Below are 21012 nucleotides of genomic sequence, written 5' to 3'. Positions count from 1 at the left end.
CCAGAGTTTCCCCTTCCCTTCAGACTTTTAGGTTGACATGTAACCCACCCCTTGGGCCCAGTTGTATCCTAGGAGGCCATTGCTAACCAGCTGTGTCCTGTGGCCAGTGAAGGCTGCCTGCACTTCAGCTGCTGTTCTCTTTGAGCTGTGTTTGAGCTCAGTGCTGCTTCCTCTATTTATCTGTGTGCATTTATCTTTGCATGTGGCTCCTGCTACCACCTTTTCTGTCCTTATTTCATTTAAAATTTCTTCTTTCTATCATTCTGACCTTGGGGGCTTCACTCCCAGTGGCTCTGGATCTTTCTGGTACACTTGGTGTAGCTGGAAAAAGTGATGCAGTCAAATGCCAGATTGAAAGCAGATGGAATTGCATGTGTGTTTGGGTAACTCCTGGACTTACTTTTAATGTAATTAATAGAATTAAAGCAGTTGTGGAAACATTGCATTTTTACCTTTTGATCACTGAAAGGTGCACAATATTGACTTGATGGACACATCACCCTCTAAGCTTTGTTTCCCTAAAGTGGCAGAAGACTCCTGGTTAAACTTAGGAATCTCAAAATCTTGTGGGAGAATTATTTTCATTAGTGCATCTAAAAAAGGGGAGAAGTCATGGAAATTACTTTATTCCTGCTCTAATTATACATTGGCAGTAGTAGTAAAAGAAGGAGCACAATTGGAATGACTAACATTTTGCTCCTGATGGTTGAAGCACAAACTTCTCCTATTTCATCCCAGGTTCTACCTGTTTTGAAACAAAATTGGCATTAAAGGACCATGGGGTTGTGAATTTGAATTGATGGTCCTGTTACAACTTTGAATATTTTGCACCTCTCACAAAACATTCCCGTGTGTGTGATTGTGATTGAATCTTTCCTACATAAGAAACACTTCCCTGTGTTGTCATTTGTGCATGCATTGTTTGGTGCAGGCTCTGGGAGTAGGCACAGGGTGACAGCAGGCCCCCCTCTCCCCCAAGTTCCTCTGTGACAGAGCTCCAGTACCTCCCTCCCCCTGGAAATGGCTGTGGCTGATATCTGAATGAGCGTGATGAGCGTGATGCTCCACTCTGTTACTTTGATTGTTGGCTGGTTGATTTGCATGCAAGAAGCTATGCAAATGACAAACTCTTTCAAGAAAGCTTTCATATAAGGCAGTGGATGGTCAACAAATCTAGAATCAGTACTGCAGGGCTAACTGAATATAAACTGTAAAACCAGTTGAAGTTTAAAATGAGTCAATGGCAGTGATACTATTGGCATTCATGTGTTCCAGGGCTTCGGCCCAAGGCCTGCCACCTTCCCTCAGTTCACCTCCTTGCAAGGAGATACTTCCTTCATGGCACACAGGAGGAGACTATAAATCTGATAGTCTCTGATGACAGCTCCCTTCTGGCAGTACTGGGGCACAGTGTGGCTGATGGGAGTGGCCAGGCTTATTTGCTGGGGAGTATATCTGGAATCTGACCGACTTCTAGTAGCCTCCAAATATCGCTGCTATTTTTCTCATTTAAATTTCAGTGGTTTTCCACGTGTGCATCCCAAGTCATATGCCAGTCTGCCAGTTACCTTTCTGACAGGATCTGCTTGTTAAACTCTTTAGAACAACGACAACGAGACGGCCCTGCATTGTGCGGCACAGTACGGCCACACAGAGGTGGTGAAGGTCCTTTTAGAGGAGCTGACGGACCCCACCATGCGCAACAACAAGTTTGAGACCCCTCTGGACCTGGCCGCGCTGTACGGGAGACTAGAGGTGGTGAAGATGCTCCTCAATGCACACCCCAACCTCTTGAGCTGCAACACTAAAAAGCACACCCCTCTGCACCTGGCAGCAAGGAATGGCCACAAAGCTGTGGTCCAGGTCCTCCTTGACGCCGGCATGGATAGCAACTACCAGGTAGTGGGGCACATCTACCTCCTGGGCTCAGGGGGCCTGGTCTCTCTAGGGAAGGCACAAGTACCATGCTGCTGGGCTGTGTTCTCATTTAGCACGTTTCTCACCACGTGTCAAATGCTTCCATTTGTTGACTCATTTTAATGTGAAAACTTCAGGGAAACTCCTCAAGTGAGTCCATTACTGTTTTATTGTTATTTTTTATGTTTTTCTTTTCAGGGGTAACATATAGTCATTATGCCCTGAAAAGATGTGCTTGCGGACTCCCTCTCAAAATTAGAACAGTTTCATTATCTTCCTATACAGGTGTTCCCACCGCACGCATTGGCCACCTGCAAAGTCCCCTCAACTTGATCTTGCCAGCAGGAGACTTGGCATTTCCCTGCTGTCTTTAGGATTTGCATTGACCAAACCACATGGGACGTCAAGGTGGTTTTTTGTTTTTCCCCTGGTACTTTTCTTCTCATTACTCCTTTCAGCCAGGAAGGGGGAGCTTTGAGGAGCTCTCACCAATAGGTGGCTCCAAGAGCTGCTACACAGTTATTCCTGTGTGGCCTGATGGTGGCATTTCAAACACACTTCATGTCTGGGCCACAATTGTGGTTCCGGAATACAGACAAGAAAAGTAGGAAAGATAATGACAGAGGACTTTGTGTGGTTTATTTTATTTTCCTGCCCCTTCTTGTCTATATCCCGTTTGTCGTGTGGAGCCACACCAAACCTGGGTCACTGTTCTGATGACATGCTGCTCTGCGCTCTCGTTTGCTTTCCAGACGGAGAAGGGCAGTGCTTTGCATGAGGCTGCTCTGTTTGGCAAGACTGATGTGGTGCAAATCCTGCTGGCTGCAGGTGAGAGGTCGGCAGCGCTCTCGTCTACACAGCATGCCCGGGGTGGGCTTGTTTCTCCCTAGCCTCCCTGGAGGGGGATTTTTGCTGGCTGCCCTCCAACCCAATGTATGTATGTCTCCATTGGTTGATTGCAAGTGTACAAATTGTTCTACAAGAGCTGGATTAAATGTCTTTGGATGAAAAATGTTGGTTGTGCTACTGGGAGCGTTAGGAGTCCTGGAATTGGACCCCCTTTAAGGCTGTCTTGCAACTGCTCACTCCCCCTGTTCAACCTGGTGTGCCTTTCTAGGAATCGATGTCAACATCAAAGATAACCGTGGCCTGACTGCCCTAGACACTGTCCGGGAACTGCCTTCTCAAAAGAGCCAGCAGATAGCAGCACTTATTGAAGGTACCCGTTCATCTGCCTGTCGGGTTGGCCTGGGGACACACTAGCCAAACCAAGGAATTTGTATTTGCTGAAGCTTTTTTTGTCTTTCCACGTAGATCACATGACTGGAAAAAGAAGTGCAAAAGAGGTTGATAAAACCCTCAGGTCCCAGGGACCTCTCATCTCCAATATGGACTCCATATCCCAGAAGTCTCAGGGTAAGGCGGCCTTTCTCTGCCAACCAATGGGCTCTCACCTTGAAGAGTTGAACTGGCTTTGGTAGAATGCAAAAAGCTTCATTTAAATAATAACTTCAGGGGGTTGGGAGTACTTAATAAGTTCATAATCAAATGTATTGGTTTCCAGCTAGTATATGAACTTTTTTTTATTGGATATACCTTAGGCCTTTGAGCTTGGACCTCTTCTTTCCTACTTTATCTTATTCTCTAATTTATAGTTGGCTCTGTGAGGTCTGTTTTGGGATGTGTCATAGACAGGGTGATCTCAAGATGAATTCAAATCTCAAGGAAACCTTTTTCTATACACACGCTATCATGCTTTAAGCACAGTTGGCCCTCAATAAATAATAAACGAGTGTCATCTGGTTGGTAGACAGTATATGGCAGATTTTGATACTATATCATTTGGCTAACAAATGCAGTCTGGGCACTAGGTTGGGCAGTCCAGCCTCTCCATCATTAGCCACTGAAATCCACCATTTCAGATTTATCGAGCAGCCTTTTGGGTCCCAGGTATGATGAACAAGAAAGACAAAATACTGACTGACACCTTCCTTCAGGTATTTACAAAGCACGGTAAAGACAGCCAGAGGAACAGAACAAAACCAGACACTGGAAGGGGAAAGGGATTTTTCAGAGGAGTGCAGGATGAGGTTAGAGGGTGCTCGGCCTGTCTTCACTGTGGAGTCCTCGTCTACCCCCTCCTCCACCACCCCCATACATTTTCTTGACCTCATAATCTACTAGTAATGGGATTAGTAGTTCACTAAGATGTTAGCTTTCAAGGATTTTACAGTTACGGTTTTGACTATTTGCCAGAGACCCGGAGATGGCTGATCCACAACAGTCCGTAACTTTTCAGAGTCGCAGACTCAGATCCCAGGTAGTCTGAGGTTCCTAGGTCTCTGGTGAGTGAGTTTAACCTTGCACAGCCTCCAAGATGTCAGAAAGGCATCACAGAATTTAAAGGATTACTTAAGTTTGCAGTTATACTTTGCTACGTTCTATGGTTTAAGGTTATGCTGTGATGGCATTGAGGTCCTTGGGAATTCATAAAGGTCTTGGGGAGGTATCCCTCATAGACGTCAAGGATTTGCTATAGTGAATTAGAGAAAAATCTCTTTAAGTCTCAGGGTATAAAGAGCAACTGAAACTCTCTGTATTGATTCCTGTCCTTGGAGCAAAGCAGTCATTTTCTTTTCCTGCTCTCAGCTACTGTTCATCAAATTCAGGCTGATGAGGGGCTTTGGGTGGTTGCAGTGGTTGGAAATCCGAAACTGCTCTCCAGCCATTGACTCTCACTCTCTGACCTTTTCAGGTGATGTGGAGAAAGCAGTGACTGAACTGATCATTGATTTTGACACAAATGCTGAAGAGGAGGGTCCCTACGAGGCGCTATATAATGCCGTCTCCTGCCATTCGTTGGACAGCATGGCCAGTGGGCGATCGTCTGACCGAGACTCTGTGAACAAGGAGACTGAGGCAGCAGGAGTGAAGGCTGCTGGAGTGAGGCCTGTATGTGGCCTGGGGCCCTCACCAAGCTGGGGACTGTGTTGTCAGCCTGTGCTTCACTGGGGCATGGCAGAGGGACTGTGCTCCGAGGGTGGCTCGCTTTCCAGAGGCCTGCACCCTGCTTCCGTGTCCCTCTGGGCACTGTCACATCTCACTCTTGCTTAGTGTGGCTAAATCGTATAGAGTGCCTTGAGGTCGAATTTTGGTTTTTCTGATTTCAGCATAATATGTGTGCATTGTCCTGTTAGTTTTGGGCCTTAGAGCAGATCGAAGCATTTTATTCCCCTTTGGCATCTGCTACTTCTGTCTTTGGGGTCTCTGCTGTGTATTGTTAGTTTTCTCTCTGGAGAGCAGTTCCACGGTGAAAGAGCTCAGTGAAGTAAGTTCTTGACTACCTGGAGTGCATTTGCACCTTCCATTTGCCCTCGGAGCATTATCCATTTGGATCTGGACAGATTCTGCCTTCAGCAGGGCGGTAGCAAGGCTTAATCAGACATCATATGTGTTAGCATGCAGCATTCCCGTTTTTTCCCAATTACAATCTCTCCAGCCATTTCTTTCCCAAGGTCTACCTTCCCATCTCACTGCTTCTTTCTCTAGTACTTGCTTCTGCTTCCAGTCTTGTCCATCCTTCTCAAGATGTTTTACTCTCTTTTTCTCCCTCAGGGTTTTACTCTGAGCCTAAGCCTGAATCCATAGTCCCATCAACCTTCCTTTCTGCATTGCCGGGCACAAGAATTTCAGGCTTAGAGCACCACATTTTTGCCGAACTTGCCGTTGCTCTAACAGAATCCCAGTGATCCCAACTTGCAGCATATTTTCAGGTGTATATTAATTCTTCCTGTTGGAGAGGCTGGCCTTTCTGTTTGGTCTGAATCTTCCCCATGACTATTTGGATGACCCTTTGGCTACCAGGTGATCCTTTTCAGATGTGCCTGGGGATGGCTTGATGTTTCTTCATGTTCTTTTTTGGTTAGGCTCTGTGCCTTGTCCTAGAATAGTCCCATCATTTCTGTATGGATTTTGGCAAAGCCCACCAGTCTTGCAGTAGACCGCCATAGTGGGTATTATCAAGGGCTGATAAAACCCCCCGTGAGCGGTGGAAGCACACATACATGCCAAGCACCACCAGCACGGTGCTTCCGTGGTCAGAGCTGGTTTGTTTCACTTTCACCTGTGGAGAAGAGCATCGCTTTATGGTCCTTACAGGTGATGTCCATTAGAGGGAGCTGGAGGCTTTACAAGAAGAACGCAGGGTTCCTGAAGTAAGCTCTGAATGACCCAGTTCCTGTGGGTTTAGCCGCTCGCTGATTTATAGTCTCTTTGTTCCGTCCCACTCCAGGAATCTATCCTCTGGTGGTCTTGCTAAGTAAAAACTGACGCATTTGGGGGTGGTGGTGGGGGGGCGTTTGCGTGCTTTGCTATTTTTACTATGTTGTGGCTGTGCTACCTTCCTGGCCTTTGGTAATTAACTGTGGCCAAGGGACTGACTGTTCTGTGTCTTACAAATGCAATGGACGGTGAGCATAAATCAGCCTGGTGCTTACAGGACCTGGGTCAGGGTTTTCACATTAGAAAAGCAGAGGCTTTTGCTTCTCTCTCTCTTTCCAGAGTCCCTGGTGATCACTTCTTGCACAAGAAGAGCTCGTATTGTTTTTTCTAGGCTCCTTTAGTCTTGAGAAGGCTTCTGGGATGGACCCTTTTTGCTGTTGTTGTGTTTTATTTCATTTTTCCTCAGCTATCTTTACCCCAGGGTTGGATAACTGGTGTAGATTACAGGCCTGCTGCTTTTCCCATCCCCTTCCTTGTGGAGGTGACACCTGGAAGGAACCAAGCTTGTTTCTGCACTCCTGCAGTTAGACAGCTAGGAAAAGTGGAGCCGAGTGGACAATCTGATCTAATAGTTTTGTTTGGCTTGAAAAGACGAATCTGTTTTGAAGTTGTTGCCGTGGGGCATCCATCTGGTTCCAGTAACTATTGGAAGGGCTGATTTATCAAGAATACTGAGTGCCGAGGCATATTTTAACAGAGAGAGATCATGGATGCCAAATGCTAACCAAATGCTAACTGACCCTGGTGGCTCCTGGGACATGGGAGACATCCTGCAGACTTCTCTGAGGCTCTTGCATAATTCAGCAGGTGCCTCCACCCTGGCTTTTATAAATATTCCTGTTCTAGCAACACAGTACACTAACCTACAAGCCAGGGAATGAGGCTACAAGCCAACTTCTGGTTCAGGTTTGTGGTAGGAATGTTGATTATGAAGCATGGTTTGGACTTTGGACTGTTGATAGTGCTGACGATATTGCAGGTACAACGGCAAACCTCTCCAGCTTTCTGCCACCAGATGTTGTGTGTATTCCTAAAGTCATCTACCTCGCTTGACCTCATGAATCTCTGCTTAAGGGTGCTTCTTGCTCTAGGGCATGGATTGGCAACATATGGCCCACAGACAGCTGCCCATTTTTGTGAATAAAGTTTTATTGGAATGCAGCCACACTCATCTACATATCTTCTCTGTCTACATTGTACTACAGTGGCAGGGTTGACCACAAAGCCTAAAATATTTCCTCTCTTGGAGAGGCCCTTTGAGAAAGAGCTTACCAGTCCTTGCTATAGGGCAGATAACTGACAAATACTCCATTTTTAAATAAGCTGAGATGAAAGGTTTTCATATATGAATGATACATAATAGTAATCATTGAAGGAGGTGACCAAGGATTAGAGACCTGTTCTGAGCTTTGATGAATAAATGGGGGTAGCATTTGAGTTTGAACAGAAATTGATATTTTTATCTTTGATTACTTTCCTCATTACTTCCTTAATAACTTGGGTTTGTTAGAACTTAGACAAATTGGTTCTTTTGATTTACTTCCTCTTTTTAACATTGTCAGAAAGTTGAGCCATTGGCCTTCCTAGGCTAGAGTTTTATTATGGATATGATGAAGGACATTTTCTGATGATGCAGCTCCATGGTTTCAGTGCTAATATTTCTCACCATGGTGTAGAATATGAAAGAAGTGTTTACAATCTCCGCCACAAACATCAAAAAGCGAGGCGCGTGCTGATTGAATTTTACGTGTGTATGTGTGTGGAGGAGGTGGTATATGTGCAGATACTAAGCCATCTGTTTAGATACAGATCCTTGAGTTTAGTCTCTCAGGGGAGTTCTTTACAGTATTCTTTTTCATTTCCAAGGGCTAAGATAAGAACAGAAAGTTAGATATTTGAAAAAAGAGGTAGTGAAATACTTTTTCTCTTCTACAGAGGGAACGTCCACCGCCTCCTGCAAAGCCACCACCCGATGAAGAGGAGGAAGAGCGCATAGATAAGAAGTATTTTCCCTTGACAGCTTCTGAGGTAGAGGGTTGAGGGTTTATTGCCATCACTGAAATATGATTTTTTGGAAAATACGTTGATGTGTGCTTAAAGACGACTGTGCTTTTTCATTTTCTTATCGCCTCTTTGGATCAGTAAATTTGTATTGTGTATGTCAGTAATCTGGAACAAGACCTTTCCAACTCACTCAGAAGTATTAAGCAAAGAATTTTAATGGAGCTGTCTAGCAGACGGGCATTATTGATCTACATTGCATATTAATTATAACCATGCCTAATTTCTTCTGGCTCCAGTAGCTAAAGAGTTTGATTTTTTGCTTTTTTTTTTTTCCTGTGTCATCTTTTGACACAAAATGTAGACTATGCCCCTAATCACTGTTGTAGAGACTATGTCACATTAGCAAGCTTTGGTGCTTCTGCCCCAAGTGTCATATTTCTGTTTTCATATTTTTCTTCTTCATTTCACGTGAAGAATCTACCAAGACAAATATGGAAAATGTCACAAAGACTCAATTAGAAGAGAAGTGGGAGTTGTGGGGGTGGGAGAAATCAAAGAAGTTTATTTGAGAAGTCTAGTCCATCTTTTTTAAAAAATAAATATTATCATAGAGTCAATAGTTCAATATTACCTCTTGGTTATATGAAGAAAATATCTTCTATGATCTTTCATTTTCAGAATGCTCCTTTAATACTTCCCACTGTGCAGAAAATGTTCAGTATTTATTTAAAATATTACATAATTTGGTTACTTTACAGCTCATTCAGTGGCCTATTGTTCTTTAATTTAAAAATCAGCTGTGGGGAATGTCTGGGTGGCTCAGCGGTTTAGCGCTGCCTTTGGCCCAGAGCATAATCCTGGAGTCCCGGGATTGAGTTCCATGTCGGGCTCCTTGCATGGAACCTGCTTTTCCCTCTGCCTGTGTCTCTGCCTCTCTGTCTCTCATGAATAAATAAAATAAAATCTTTAAAAGGAGAAACCTGGAGCAGATTCATTGGAGCTATGTCTCTATAAATGCCTTATGCCACTTCTTTTTTATTTTTTTTCAATTTTTTATATTGGAGTTCAATTTGCCAACATTTAGCATAACACCCAGTGCTCATCCCAAGTGCCCCGCTCAGTGCCCATCACCCAGTCACTCCAACCCCCCGCCCACCTCCCTTTCCACTACCCCTTGTTCATTTCCCAGTTAGGTGTCTCTCATGTTTTGTCACCCTCACTGATATTTTCACTCATTTTCTCTCCTTTTCCTTTATTACCTTTCACTAATTTTTATATTCCCCAAATGAATGAGACCATATAATGTTTGTCCTTTTCTGATCGACTTATTTCACTCAGCATAATACCCTCCAGGTCCACCCACGTCGGAGCAAATGGTGGGTATTTGTCATTTCTAATGGCTGAGTAATATTCCATTGTATACATAGACCACATCTTCTTTATCCATTCATCTTTTGATGGACACCGAGGCGCCTTCCACAGTTTGGCTATTGTGGACATTGCTGCTATAAACGTCGGTGTGCAGGTGTCCCGGCGTTTCACTGGATCTGTATCTTTGGGGTAAATCCCCAGCAGTGCAATTGCTGGGTCATAGGGCAGATCTATTTTTAACTCTTTGAGGAACCTCCACACAGTTTTCCAGAGTGGCTGCACCAGTTCACATTTCCACCAACAGTGCAAGAGGGTTCCCCTTTCTCCACATCCTCTCCAACATTTGTTGTTTCCTGTCTTGTTAATTTTCCCCATTCTCATTGGTGTGAGGTGGTATCTCATTGTGGTTTTGATTTATATTTCCCTGATGGCCAATGATGCGGAGCATTTTCTCATGTGCTTGTTGGCCATGTCTATGTCTTCCTCTGTGAAATTGCTGTTCATGTCTTTTGTCCATTTCATGATTGGATTGTTTGTTTCTTTGCTGTTGGGTTTAATAAGTTCTTTATAGATCTTGGATACTAGCCCTTTATCTGATATGTCATTTGCAAATACCTTCTCCCATTCTGTAGGTTGTCTTTTAGTTTTGTTGACTGTTTCTTTTGCTGTGCAGAAGCTTTTTATCTTGATGAAGTCCCAATAATTCATTTTTGCTTTTGTTTCTCTTGCCTTCATGGATGTATCTTGCAAGAGGTTGCTGTGGCCAAGTTCAAAAAGGGTGTTGCCTGTGTTCTCCTCTAGGATTTTGATGGAATCTTGTCTCACATTTAGATCTTTCATCCATTTTGAGTTTATCTTTGTGTCTGGATGTATGAAAATGGTCTCGTTTCATTCTTCTGCGTGTGGATGTCCAATTTTCCCAGCACCATTTATTGAAGAGACTGTCTTTTTTCCAGTGGATAGTCTTTCTTGCTTTGTCGAATATTAGTTGACCGTAAAGTTGAGGGTCCACTTCTGGATTCTCTGTTCTGTTCCATTGATCTATGTGTCTGTTTTTGTGCCAGTACCACACTGTCTTGATGACCACAGCTTTGTAGTACAACCTTAAATCTGGCATTGTGATGCCCCCAGCTATGGTTTTCTTTTTTAATATTCCCCTGGCTATTCAAGGTCTTTTCTGATTCCACACAAATCTTAAGATGATGTTCCAACTCTCTAAAGAAAGTCCATGGTATTTTGATAGGGATTGCATTAAATGTGTAAATTGCCCTGGGTAGCATGGACATTTTCACAATATTAATTCTTCCAATCCATGAGTGTGGAATAGTTTTTCACCTCTTTGTGTCTTTCTCAATTTCTTTCAGAAGCGTTCTGTAGTTTTTAGGGTATAGATCCTTTACCTTTTTGGTTAGGTTTATTCCTAGGTATCTTATGCTTTTGGGTGCAATTGTAAATAGGATTGACTCCTTAATTTCTCTTTCTTCAGTCTCATTGTTAGTGTATAGAAATGCCACTGATTTCTGGGCATTGATTTTGTATCCTGCCACACTGCCGAATTGCTGTATGAGTTCTAGCAATCTTGGGGTGGAGTCTTTTGGGTTTTCTATGTACAGTATCATCTCATCTGTGAAGGGAGAGTTTGTCTTCTTCTTTGCCAATTTGAACGTCTTTTATTTCTTTTTGTTGCCTGATTGCAGAGCTTATGCCACCTCTTTAACAATGACTTGGATTAGAATTCCTAATGTCCAAGGATAAGGGCAAGGCTTTTAAAGAAATATTAGATAATGAGGACTTTCTGTTCTCCCAAGGCTTTTCAGAGCATAAAATTTGTCAAAAAAGTGTCAAGAGAGGGGTACCTGGGTGGCTCAGTCAGTTGAGCATCTGTCTTCAGCTCAGGTCATGATCTCGGGTCCTGGGATCTGGCCTCATGTGAGGCTTCCTGCTCAGTGGGGAGTCTGCTTCTCTCTACCCGTCCTCTCAAATTAAAAAAATAAAATCTTAAAAAAAATAAAAACAGTGTCAAGAGATGGATGGAGAAATCTCCATATTACTCTTCTGGATAAGGGACTCTGAGATACTTATAGGACTTATTTCTGAATAGCCTGGGAGTCTGAATCAGTTGGACCACTGCAGTCAGAAGTTAGAAGACCATGAGAACCCCGGCTTTGCTTACTTAGTGATTATAAGTGCATAAATAAAGAGATGATGTGGTCTACATCATTATCCTTTTAATGATCAAGATAGATTATTTTTGCTATAGTTTGAATGAATAGGTCTTCTCCAAAAGTGAAGGGTTTTTTTTTTGTTTTGACTTGTTTTTTGTTGTTGTTGTTGTTGTTGTTTTGACTCTAGTCTTCTTTGTCTCGATTTCTTATACTCTAATAGCTTTACTACCGTAACACTCATATCCTAGGAAGCACTGGCTCATCACAGTTTAGACTTTTATATTTGGCACGCAATCAGCTTCAGTGTTTGTGTCCTATTCCCAAGACTTGCCATTGTCAGATGACCTGTAGAAGTCTTTTAAGGGGGGACAACTGGACAGCTCAGTGGTTGAGCGTCTGCCTTTGGCTCAGGTCATGATCCTGGGGTTCTGGATTGAGTCCTGCATCAAGCTCCCCACAGGGACCCTGCTTCTCCCTCTGCCTATGTTTCTGCCTCTTTTTCTGTGTCTCTAATAAATAAATAAATAAAATCTTAAGAAAGAGAAGCCATTAAAGGAAGCTGAGTATGGCTGGCCCTAGGAGAGCTTATTAGATTAATGACCAGGTCACGAAACTGGCTTAAAGAAATTAAACACACATGTGTGTGCACACATGCTATTGAGATGTTTTTGCCCTGCCAAATGGGCTGCCAGCTGCATCATACTGACCATGGTCTTTTCAGTGTTCAGATGTGTTAAACATTCATGGGAAGGTGCAGCTACTATGGTATCTCTTCCCAGAAAACTGCCCACACCCCGACCAGTCACTCAGTTGGTTACAGTTAGGTGGTGACTGGTAGTAGCTTCTCTCTGGTGCAAAAATATTGCTTTACTTATAGCAGAAAATATGGCTTTTTGGCTTTGATTTATTGCCAGCCCTAGAAGAAAGGGGCAGAAAAGATTAGGGAATAATCTAGTAAAGAGCAGAATCCTTTCTATTGAAAATCCGTTATTGCTATATTCAGTGTGACACAGGGCTTCTTGAGTGGGAGTTAGGAAGGCTCAAAGCAAAGCAGTCTATTGCTTTATTATGAGATTTTAATCCCCATAACTGGTGGGAGCCAGGACTAAAGCAGAAAAGATCACCCTAGAAGTTGTCTGGGTGTGAGCAGGGGACTCTCACTAGAGAGTCTGAAGAAGGGAAAGAGTTACAAATTGGATGGAAAGTCCTATTTCCCAGGAAAAAATGAGGCCATCTTGGTCCAGAATCAGGGGAAGTGAATTTTATGGCCCTGGTTCTTTCTGCTAGTTGCTCTCTATGTAACCTTGGGCAAGTCCCTAGACCCACCTGGGAACCTGGTTTGGGCATCTGCAAAATGACAGAGCCAGGTGCTCTTGAGCTGTGATTTTAATGGTTTGGGTCTCTCCCAGCATTTGTTGCTTCTATGCTTCAGTTGTTGTGCAAGGAGCCAGGCACAGAATGAATGAAGGTCGAGTGGACCTGATTTTCCAGATGGAAGTCATCAGCTGTCCTGCTTAAGAAAAAAGGATATTATAGGCTGGGTATCCAGACTGTCAACTACCTCTCAGACAAGCATGCCTGGGGCTATATGAGGGCCCTTGCTGTGTGCAGAACACTTACTGGAATCAGATTTCCAGGGCTCTGGCTAAGTGATAGCTATGGGTGTGTAAACCTGCAGAACACAAATTCCTGTCTGTAAAGCCTGTGGTATTAAGTTGACACTGTATGAACTGCTTAATGGTCCCTCTTTGTTCCTTTAATTGTGTTCCTATGAAGAGGTGAAAGGAGTAACTAATACAGGCAAATGGCTCGTTGTAATGAAATAGCTTTTAGCTTCCAGGTGGCTTTCAGTAAGTGGAGGTCCCTGCTGTGCTTAGCAGAATTTCAGAAAGGAACTATCATTCTGCCTTTGGAGTGGCAGTCTTGTTACCAAACAGGAGCCACAGCCTCTCATTTAGTCTGAGGCCACTAGAATCCTTGTTGTCTCATTAGGCTGTAATACTGTGAGCTACATCTCCCAGAAGCAAAACCCTGACGAGTCACAAACCCGATTCATTTCCAGTGAGCTGTGAGGCATATCTGAAGGAAGAGGTTTCTGCATGTACCAGAGAATCACATTTGTTAGGCTACCATTATTTGTTAGGTGGACTTGTGAGTTCCTCTGAACCCCTTTGTTCATAATCTATCCCTTCTCCTAGCCAAACTGCACAAGAAGAGGTTTTGTGGAATCAATTTAAACTTGTATTGCCATAAGTGTAGTAGGAAGCCAGCTTTTGAGAGAAACTTCCCTGTAACCCCCAGGGACCTATGAAGAAAGGCTCACAAAAATAGAGAAGGATACACAGGGTACTTTGTTTCTGGTAAATGTCAGTCATTCAGGGTCAGTCAGAAGTCATTTGATTCCTTCTTGAGAAGGTGGAAAGGATTCCAGCCTTGGAGTAGTATGTGTGCATATTAGGAAAGAATCATGGAGAGAGAAGGCCTTTGTGATGCACCCTAGCTAAAAACTGCTTGGAAGCTACTATCCACTGAAAAGAGACCGTGTAGTCCACTGTGATGATGGGAGAGGAAGCAAGGGAAGGGTGGATCTTAGATTTTCTTAATGGCTTTTTGAAGGATAAAATGAGGTAAGAAAAGGAGAGTGTTTTAATCAAAGGCCATTGAGATTTGAGGTACAGGTGCATATCCAGAGAAGCAGATGTGGTTCCCTGTGACCCTGGAGCTGTTTACCTTCTCTCCCCATCTCCCTTCTTCTCTGGTGAAAAAGGAGCCAATAATCTCGAATTTGTTCTGCACAACCTGTCCTGGTATTAGCTACCCCATAAGAAGTTCTATGGTGTTTTCTCTCTTAGGTCTTGGCCATGAGGCCCTGGATTCAGGGAAGTGCAGCCAGGGAGGAGGACGAGCATCCTTATGAGCTGTTGTTAACAGCAGAAACAAAGAAGCTGGGATCCATGGATGGGGACGGAAAACCAAAAGGTACACCCCCTCCCCGACCCTGCTCCCAACAGAAGCAACCTCAACAGGATTTTTTAAATGTGTGATCCTGGGTGGGAAGGAGAGGGTGACAGTCCTTGAGATGGGGAAGTTGGGTGTCACAGCGTTGGAGGTGGCAGGTATATTATGACCTTTCATTTTAATACCCCGTGTCAGAGTTGGCTTGCCCCCCTTTAGCACGCAAAGGAAGGAGGTGGTGTTAGGTCAGACAGACCAGGTGGTCCCTGTGGAAGGAGAGATGGATCACAGTGTTACAAAGATTGATTTGGGGTCTCAAGTCAGAAACCCTCAAGTGAATGCTGTGGAAAAACCAGCCCAACAAGTCGGTCCCTTTGGGTTTAGGCTGACAGCACAGGCTCTGCTTTGAGTCCTGACCTCAGAGTGAGATGCTCCTGGGGAGGGGCCTGTGATTGGCTGCCATCCGGTAACTAGAATGCTCTGTCGCCTTGGCCTACTTTTATTGCCTCTGCAAAAATCTGTTTCCTCTGTGAGGGAGTGAGTGCTGCAGGACCGAGAGCCAGGCCACCGACCTAAACGCAGTCACAACAGAGGTGAGCATGCTGCCCTACCGGAGGATGGGCGACAGCCTCTGTTCTCAGAAAGAACAAGGGGCAGTGCCATTCCCACTGCACTTTGAAGGAACTACTGTGGCCTCTTCCAGCTCTTTATAGCTTCCAGGTACTAGGTCCTCCATGGGGTATTATTTGGCGCCTCCCCTCAATCCTGACAGTCACTGTTTGGTAAGAATGGGGGGTGCAATGGTTTCTTTGGAACCACCTTTTACTGGGCCTGTCGGAGGGTAGGGGGTGACAAAGAGAACATGTGCATAGTATGTGTATGACATTGTAGATATTCTTTTTAACGATCGGGTTTAAAAGGTTTCTCTTCCAGCACACAGAAACTTTGTGGTCATTTTTATAGTAGTTGTTTTGGTTTGTTTTTTTTAGGTTTCCATTTGGAGCTTTCTCTAAAAAGTTATAATTTAAATACAGTAACATTTACCCTTTTTGTGTACAGTTCCGTGAGTTGTGACAAGTACAGTTATATAACTACCACCCTAGTCAAAATATAGAATGGTTTTATCATACCAAAAATTCTCTTGTGTCCTTCTATAATTGGTCCTACACCCTTCCCTTACCTCTGGCAACCACTGTTTTTATGTCAATCCCAATAATTTTGCCTTTTCCAGAATGTCCTATAAATGGGAATAGTGCAGTATGTACTCTTTGAGTCAGGTACCTTGCACTTAGCATAATTCACTGAAAATTCATCCATGTTGTTGTGTATATCAGTAATTTGTTATTTTTCATTGCCAAGTAGTACTCTGCTGTGTGGATGTAGCACAGTTTATCCATCCTCTAGTTGAGGGGCATTTGGGTCATTTATAGTTCTTAGCAATTACAAATAAAACTATAAACATTTGCAGGGTTTTATGTGAACATTGTTTCACACCTCTTGGAAAAACACTAAAGTTGGGATTGCTGGGTCCTAGGTAACCATAGGTCCTAGGTAACTATATGTCACACTTTATAAGAGACTGCCAGGTCATGATCCTGAGGTCCTGGGATCGAGTCCCGCATCGGGCTCCTTGCAGGGAGCCTACTTCTCCCTCTGCCTCTCTCTCTGCCTCTCTCTGTGTCTCTCATGAATAAATAAAAATCTTGGAAAGGAAAGGAAAGGAAAGGAAAGGAAAGGAAAGGAAAGGAAAGGAAGGAAGGAAGGAAGGAAGGAAGGAAGGAAGGAAGGAAGGAAGGAAGGAAGGAGAAAGAAAGAGAGAGAAAGGAAAGAAAGAAGAAAGAAAGAAAGAAAGAAAGAAAGAAAGAAAGAAAGAAAGAAAGAAAGAAAGAAAGAAAGAAAGAAAAAGAAAAAAGAGAGGGAGGGAGGGAGGGAGGGAGGGAGGAAGGAAGGAAGGAAGGAAGGAAGGAAGGAAGGAAGGAGAAAGAAAAGAAAGAAAGTAACTGCCACACCATTTTCCAGAGTGGTTATACCATTTTGCTTTTCCATCAGAGTTACAGTTGCTAGTGTCCTCCCTAGCACTTGATATTGTCAGTTTTTTAAAAATTGTAGTCATTCTAGTGAGTGTGTAGTACTATTTCATTGTGGATTTAATTTGTATTCCCCTAATGACTTATGATGTGAACATCTATTAATGTGATCATTTGACATCCATATAGCTAGTGAAGTGTCTGTTGAACTCTTTTACTCATTTTTAAAAATTGAGTTGTTTGTGTTCTGATTATTGAGTTGCAAGAGTTCTTTATATATTTTGGACATTATCAGATATGTAACTTTCTCCTAGTCTGTGATTTGTCTCTATTCCCTTAACAGTGTCTTTTGAAGAGCAGAGGTTCTTAATTTTGATGACATTCCATGTACCTTTTCTATTGTTTTATTCTTTCTTTTGGATAAGATCATAAATATTTTTTCCTATATTTCCTTCTAGAAATTTTGTAGGTTCAAGTATATATTTAGGTGTGTGACCCATTTTGAGGTAATTTTTTAATGTGATATGTGGTATAGGTAGAGATTCATTTTTTGCATATGGATAGCCAATTGTTTGAATGATCTGTCAAAGACCATCCTTTTCTTGCCTTGGTCACTTTGCTATTCTTTTTCAGAATTGTTTTAGATATTCTATTTCCTTTATCTTTCCATACAAAAATTTAGAATGAGCTGGTTGATTTCTATAAAAAGTCCTGCTGGATTTTTATTGGGATTGTGTTGGATCTGTATAGCAATTTGGAGAGCTATCTTAACTGTAGTGAGTCTTCTAATCATATTGGTAGGCTTTTAATTGAAACATTTAGAGAGGGCAGCCCCAGTGGTGCAGCGGTTTAGCACCGCCTGCAGCCTGGGGTGTGATCCTGGGAACCCTGGATCGAGTCCTACATCGGGCTGCCTGTATGGAGCCTGCTTCTCCCTCTGGCTGTGCCTCTGCCCCCCCCGCCCCGCCCCTCTCTCTGTCTCTATGAATAAATAAATAAAATCTTTAAAAAAAAAAAAAAGAAACATTTAGAGAGAGTGTAGTAGAGCACCAATGCATTCTCTAGTTGTTTAAGAATAAATCATACTGAAATTAACCCTTAAATAACAAGTACCTAGTTAATGTAATGCTCTATTTGAAAGCTGTTCTTAGGGAAGAATTTTTAGCATCAAGGAGGAAGTAGATTATGATTCTTTCTCTCTTTCAAAGGCTTATTCTGGACCCACTATAAGATAGCTGGCTCAGCATTTGGAAGGATGAAAAAGAGAAAGTCAGACAAACTTCATACATAAGGCTGGTCTCCTTGGCTGCCAACTCCAGGAACTTTCTTTTTTTTTTTTTTAAGATTTTATTTATTCATGAGAGACAGAGAGAGAGAAGACAGAGAGAGAGAGAGAGAGAGAGAGAGAGAGAGAGAGGCAGAGACACAGGCAGAGGGAGAAGCAGGCCCCATGCAGGGAGCCCAACATGGGACTCGATACCAGGTCTCCAGGATCACACCCTGGGCTGAAGGCGGCTCTAAACCACTGAGCCACCTGGGATGCCCCTCCAGGAACTTTCAATCCTCAAGTCAAGAGATCTCCAGGTTAAGGAGGGAACTGCCACAGAGGACTTAAGGCCTCACATCTCCTCCTCCTTTGCTTTGGTTCCTTCCAGCGTGGCAATACTGGGCTAACTGTTAAAAGTAGTGGTGCAGGAAGCAGATTTAATTGGACCACAGCATGTGGGGTGTGCCTGCCCCCAGGCAAGCTGTTGGATCACTCAAAGAGCTTTTAGACAAAGGAGTTGAGACATTAAATATGAAAATAGGCTCTGCCAGTTTCTCAGTAGCCTGGAAGAAATGCCTGCTAGAGTTGATAACTGAGCCAGTCAGCAGATGATATTATAGATTAGTACACAGTCAATCTTATCTGCTCTTCCACTAATGTCATTATCTTAAGCAGCTTTTATGAATTAATTCATCAATTCTCAAAAGGCCGTGTTAATAAGATTACTAGAGCTTTCAGCCCTCCTTACTATAATTCAAGAACTTAAGGTTAGGAGTAGGATGGGAGATTGTTTAAAGTAAGTTTAAAAAGTATATTTGTATTAGCTCACAGGAAAAAGAAAATTCAAACAATATAGAAGTGAATACAAGTAAAATGGTCAAGTCTTGTCACCACTTGGCTACTCACAGTTGGTAGAGGTGACCATAGTTTGAAAGTGTAGTGTCTGCTTCAGGCCTTTTGCTATCTTTATTTTTCAAAAAGTGACTATGTGAGATCATTTTGTTTGTTTTTAACCTAAAATAGGACCATATTTAATGAACTGTTTTGCATTCTTGTTTTGTTTTTTTAATTTACCTTGTCTATAGATCATGGGTACAATTTTTAGTTCTTAAAGATCTACCTTATTCTTTTCAAATGGTCGTTAACTATCCCATGACTAATTTTTCCATTCTCTAGTAGATGGATGTTTACATTTCCTCCAGTATTTCTCTGTTTTAAATGAAACTGCTATGGGCTTTCTATACACATATTCTTACATGCTTCCAAATGTATTTCCTTTTTTAAAAAAGTTTTTTAGGGATCCCTGGGTGGCACAGCGGTTTGGCACCTGCCTTTGGCCCAGGGCGCGATCCTGGAGACCCGGGATCGAATCCCACATCGGGCTCCCGGTACATGGAGCCTGCTTCTCCCTCTGCCTGTGTCTCTGCCTCTCTCTCTCTCTGTGACTATCATAAATAAATAAAAAATTTAAAAAAAAATTTTTTTTAAAGATTTTATTTTCTTTGTTAGAGCAAGTGAGCATGAGTAGGGGGAGGAGCAGAAGGAGAAGCAGACTCCCCGCTGAGCAAGGAGCCAATCCCAAGACCCCGGAATCATGACCTGAGCCAAAGACAGGCACTTACTTAATCATCTGAGCCACCCAGGCGCCTCAAGAGTATTTCTTAAAAGACATTGATAGGAAGTAGAATTAGCTAGTCAGAGTTTAGGTACATGTCTAGGTCTAACTGGTGAAGCTGAATTGCCCTCTCTAGATGGTAAAGGAGAATACACTCTCCCATTCCTTCACCAACATGGCATATTAGCACTCTTTAATGGTTTTTTTACCATGATAAGCCAAAGAAATGTCTTTTGTAATTGGTCTCTGCCTGATCCCCAGTGAAATTGAGCATCTTGGTCATTAGTGTTAGGTAGTCTGTGAGTTATCTATCTTTTTTTCCTATTTTTATACTTAGAAAAGTAATTAATGGTGGTGGAAACAGTTCATGTTCTGATAATATTTGGCCAAAGTGATACTCAGAAGAAAGTTTATATCCTTAAATTTATTTGTTATAAATCAAGAAAGACCAGAGTACTTGGGTGGCTCAGTTGGTTAAGCATCTGACTCTCGATTTCAGCTCAACTCTTGATTTCAGGGTCGTGAGTTTAAGCCCTGTAATGGACTCTGTGCCCAACAACCAACCAATAAACAAACGAACAAACTAAAACTTAACCAAAAGAAAGTAGCAGAGAGGAATTAATAAAGATAAAAGCATACTTTATGGTGTGCATGTTACACCTCATTTAGTTAAAGAAAAAATAAAGAAGAAAATAAAAGCAGAAATAATAAAGTAAAAAAAAAAAAAAAAACAGTAGATTTGACCATTATAATGAAAACTTGTTTGCTTAAAAATTTTTTTTGATTATTTAATCAAGAAAAGAGGGGAAAAAACACAACATGGAGGAATAACATAATGAACACATACAAACAATTTAGAGATTTTAAAAATTAATAGTAAGACTTTATAGAAATAAATTTTTGTGCTTAGTTTGAGTTGCTGCCATCCTCCAGGATGAATTGTCTAGGAGACTTACTCGTCCATCACAATGACTAATTGCAGTAGAGTTTCTGGTGGCATTTAGTGCTCAGTGACTAAGCATCTTGCACTATCTATGCTAATTCCACAATTGCTGGATTGCTGTTTATGTCAGTAGATATAACAAAAATTGACAGAAGGAGAAAGCAGCCCATGAAGTAGAAAACTCATTCCTCCAGAAAGGTACCAGGCCCAGATGGTTTTATGATAGTTTTTTCCAATGAGGTATTCCTCTGTTATTTAAATGATTTCCAACATAGAAGTCTTCTGAAATATATTATTCAGGGCTAGCATAATTAGCAATGAAAGCAGTGTTTCTCCAGTTTCATGTGGCATAGTCATTAATTTCCCTTTGGCATTTAACTCTTTGCCCACTGGACATTCTGGACATACTGTTCAGAGAAACAGTAGACAACTTTCCAGGTTTGATAGCAAATGGGAAAGTAGCCAAG

General features: G+C 42.5%; 1 protein-coding gene across 11 annotated transcripts in view; it reads left to right on the top strand.

Moving 5' to 3' along the window:
- The window catches only part of ANKS1A (ankyrin repeat and sterile alpha motif domain containing 1A), a 178698-nt gene that overhangs the window by 81633 nt on the left and 76053 nt on the right, over positions 1 to 21012 (top strand). For all 11 annotated transcript variants that reach the window (XM_072833348.1, XM_072833352.1, XM_072833355.1 and 8 more), the window contains 7 exons: positions 1603 to 1899; positions 2670 to 2745; positions 3035 to 3136; positions 3232 to 3333; positions 4673 to 4869; positions 8134 to 8226; positions 14591 to 14717. In XM_072833348.1, coding sequence (XP_072689449.1) covers positions 1603 to 1899; positions 2670 to 2745; positions 3035 to 3136; positions 3232 to 3333; positions 4673 to 4869; positions 8134 to 8226; positions 14591 to 14717 — 994 coding nt within the window. The remainder of the gene's footprint in view (positions 1 to 1602; positions 1900 to 2669; positions 2746 to 3034; positions 3137 to 3231; positions 3334 to 4672; positions 4870 to 8133; positions 8227 to 14590; positions 14718 to 21012) is intronic.

The sequence above is a fragment of the Canis lupus genome, chromosome 7 (genome assembly GCF_048164855.1).
Source record: "Canis lupus baileyi chromosome 7, mCanLup2.hap1, whole genome shotgun sequence".
NCBI lineage: Eukaryota > Metazoa > Chordata > Mammalia > Carnivora > Canidae > Canis > Canis lupus.
Note: the sequence above shows the minus strand (reverse complement) of the source record. Positions and strands in the feature narration are given on the sequence as shown.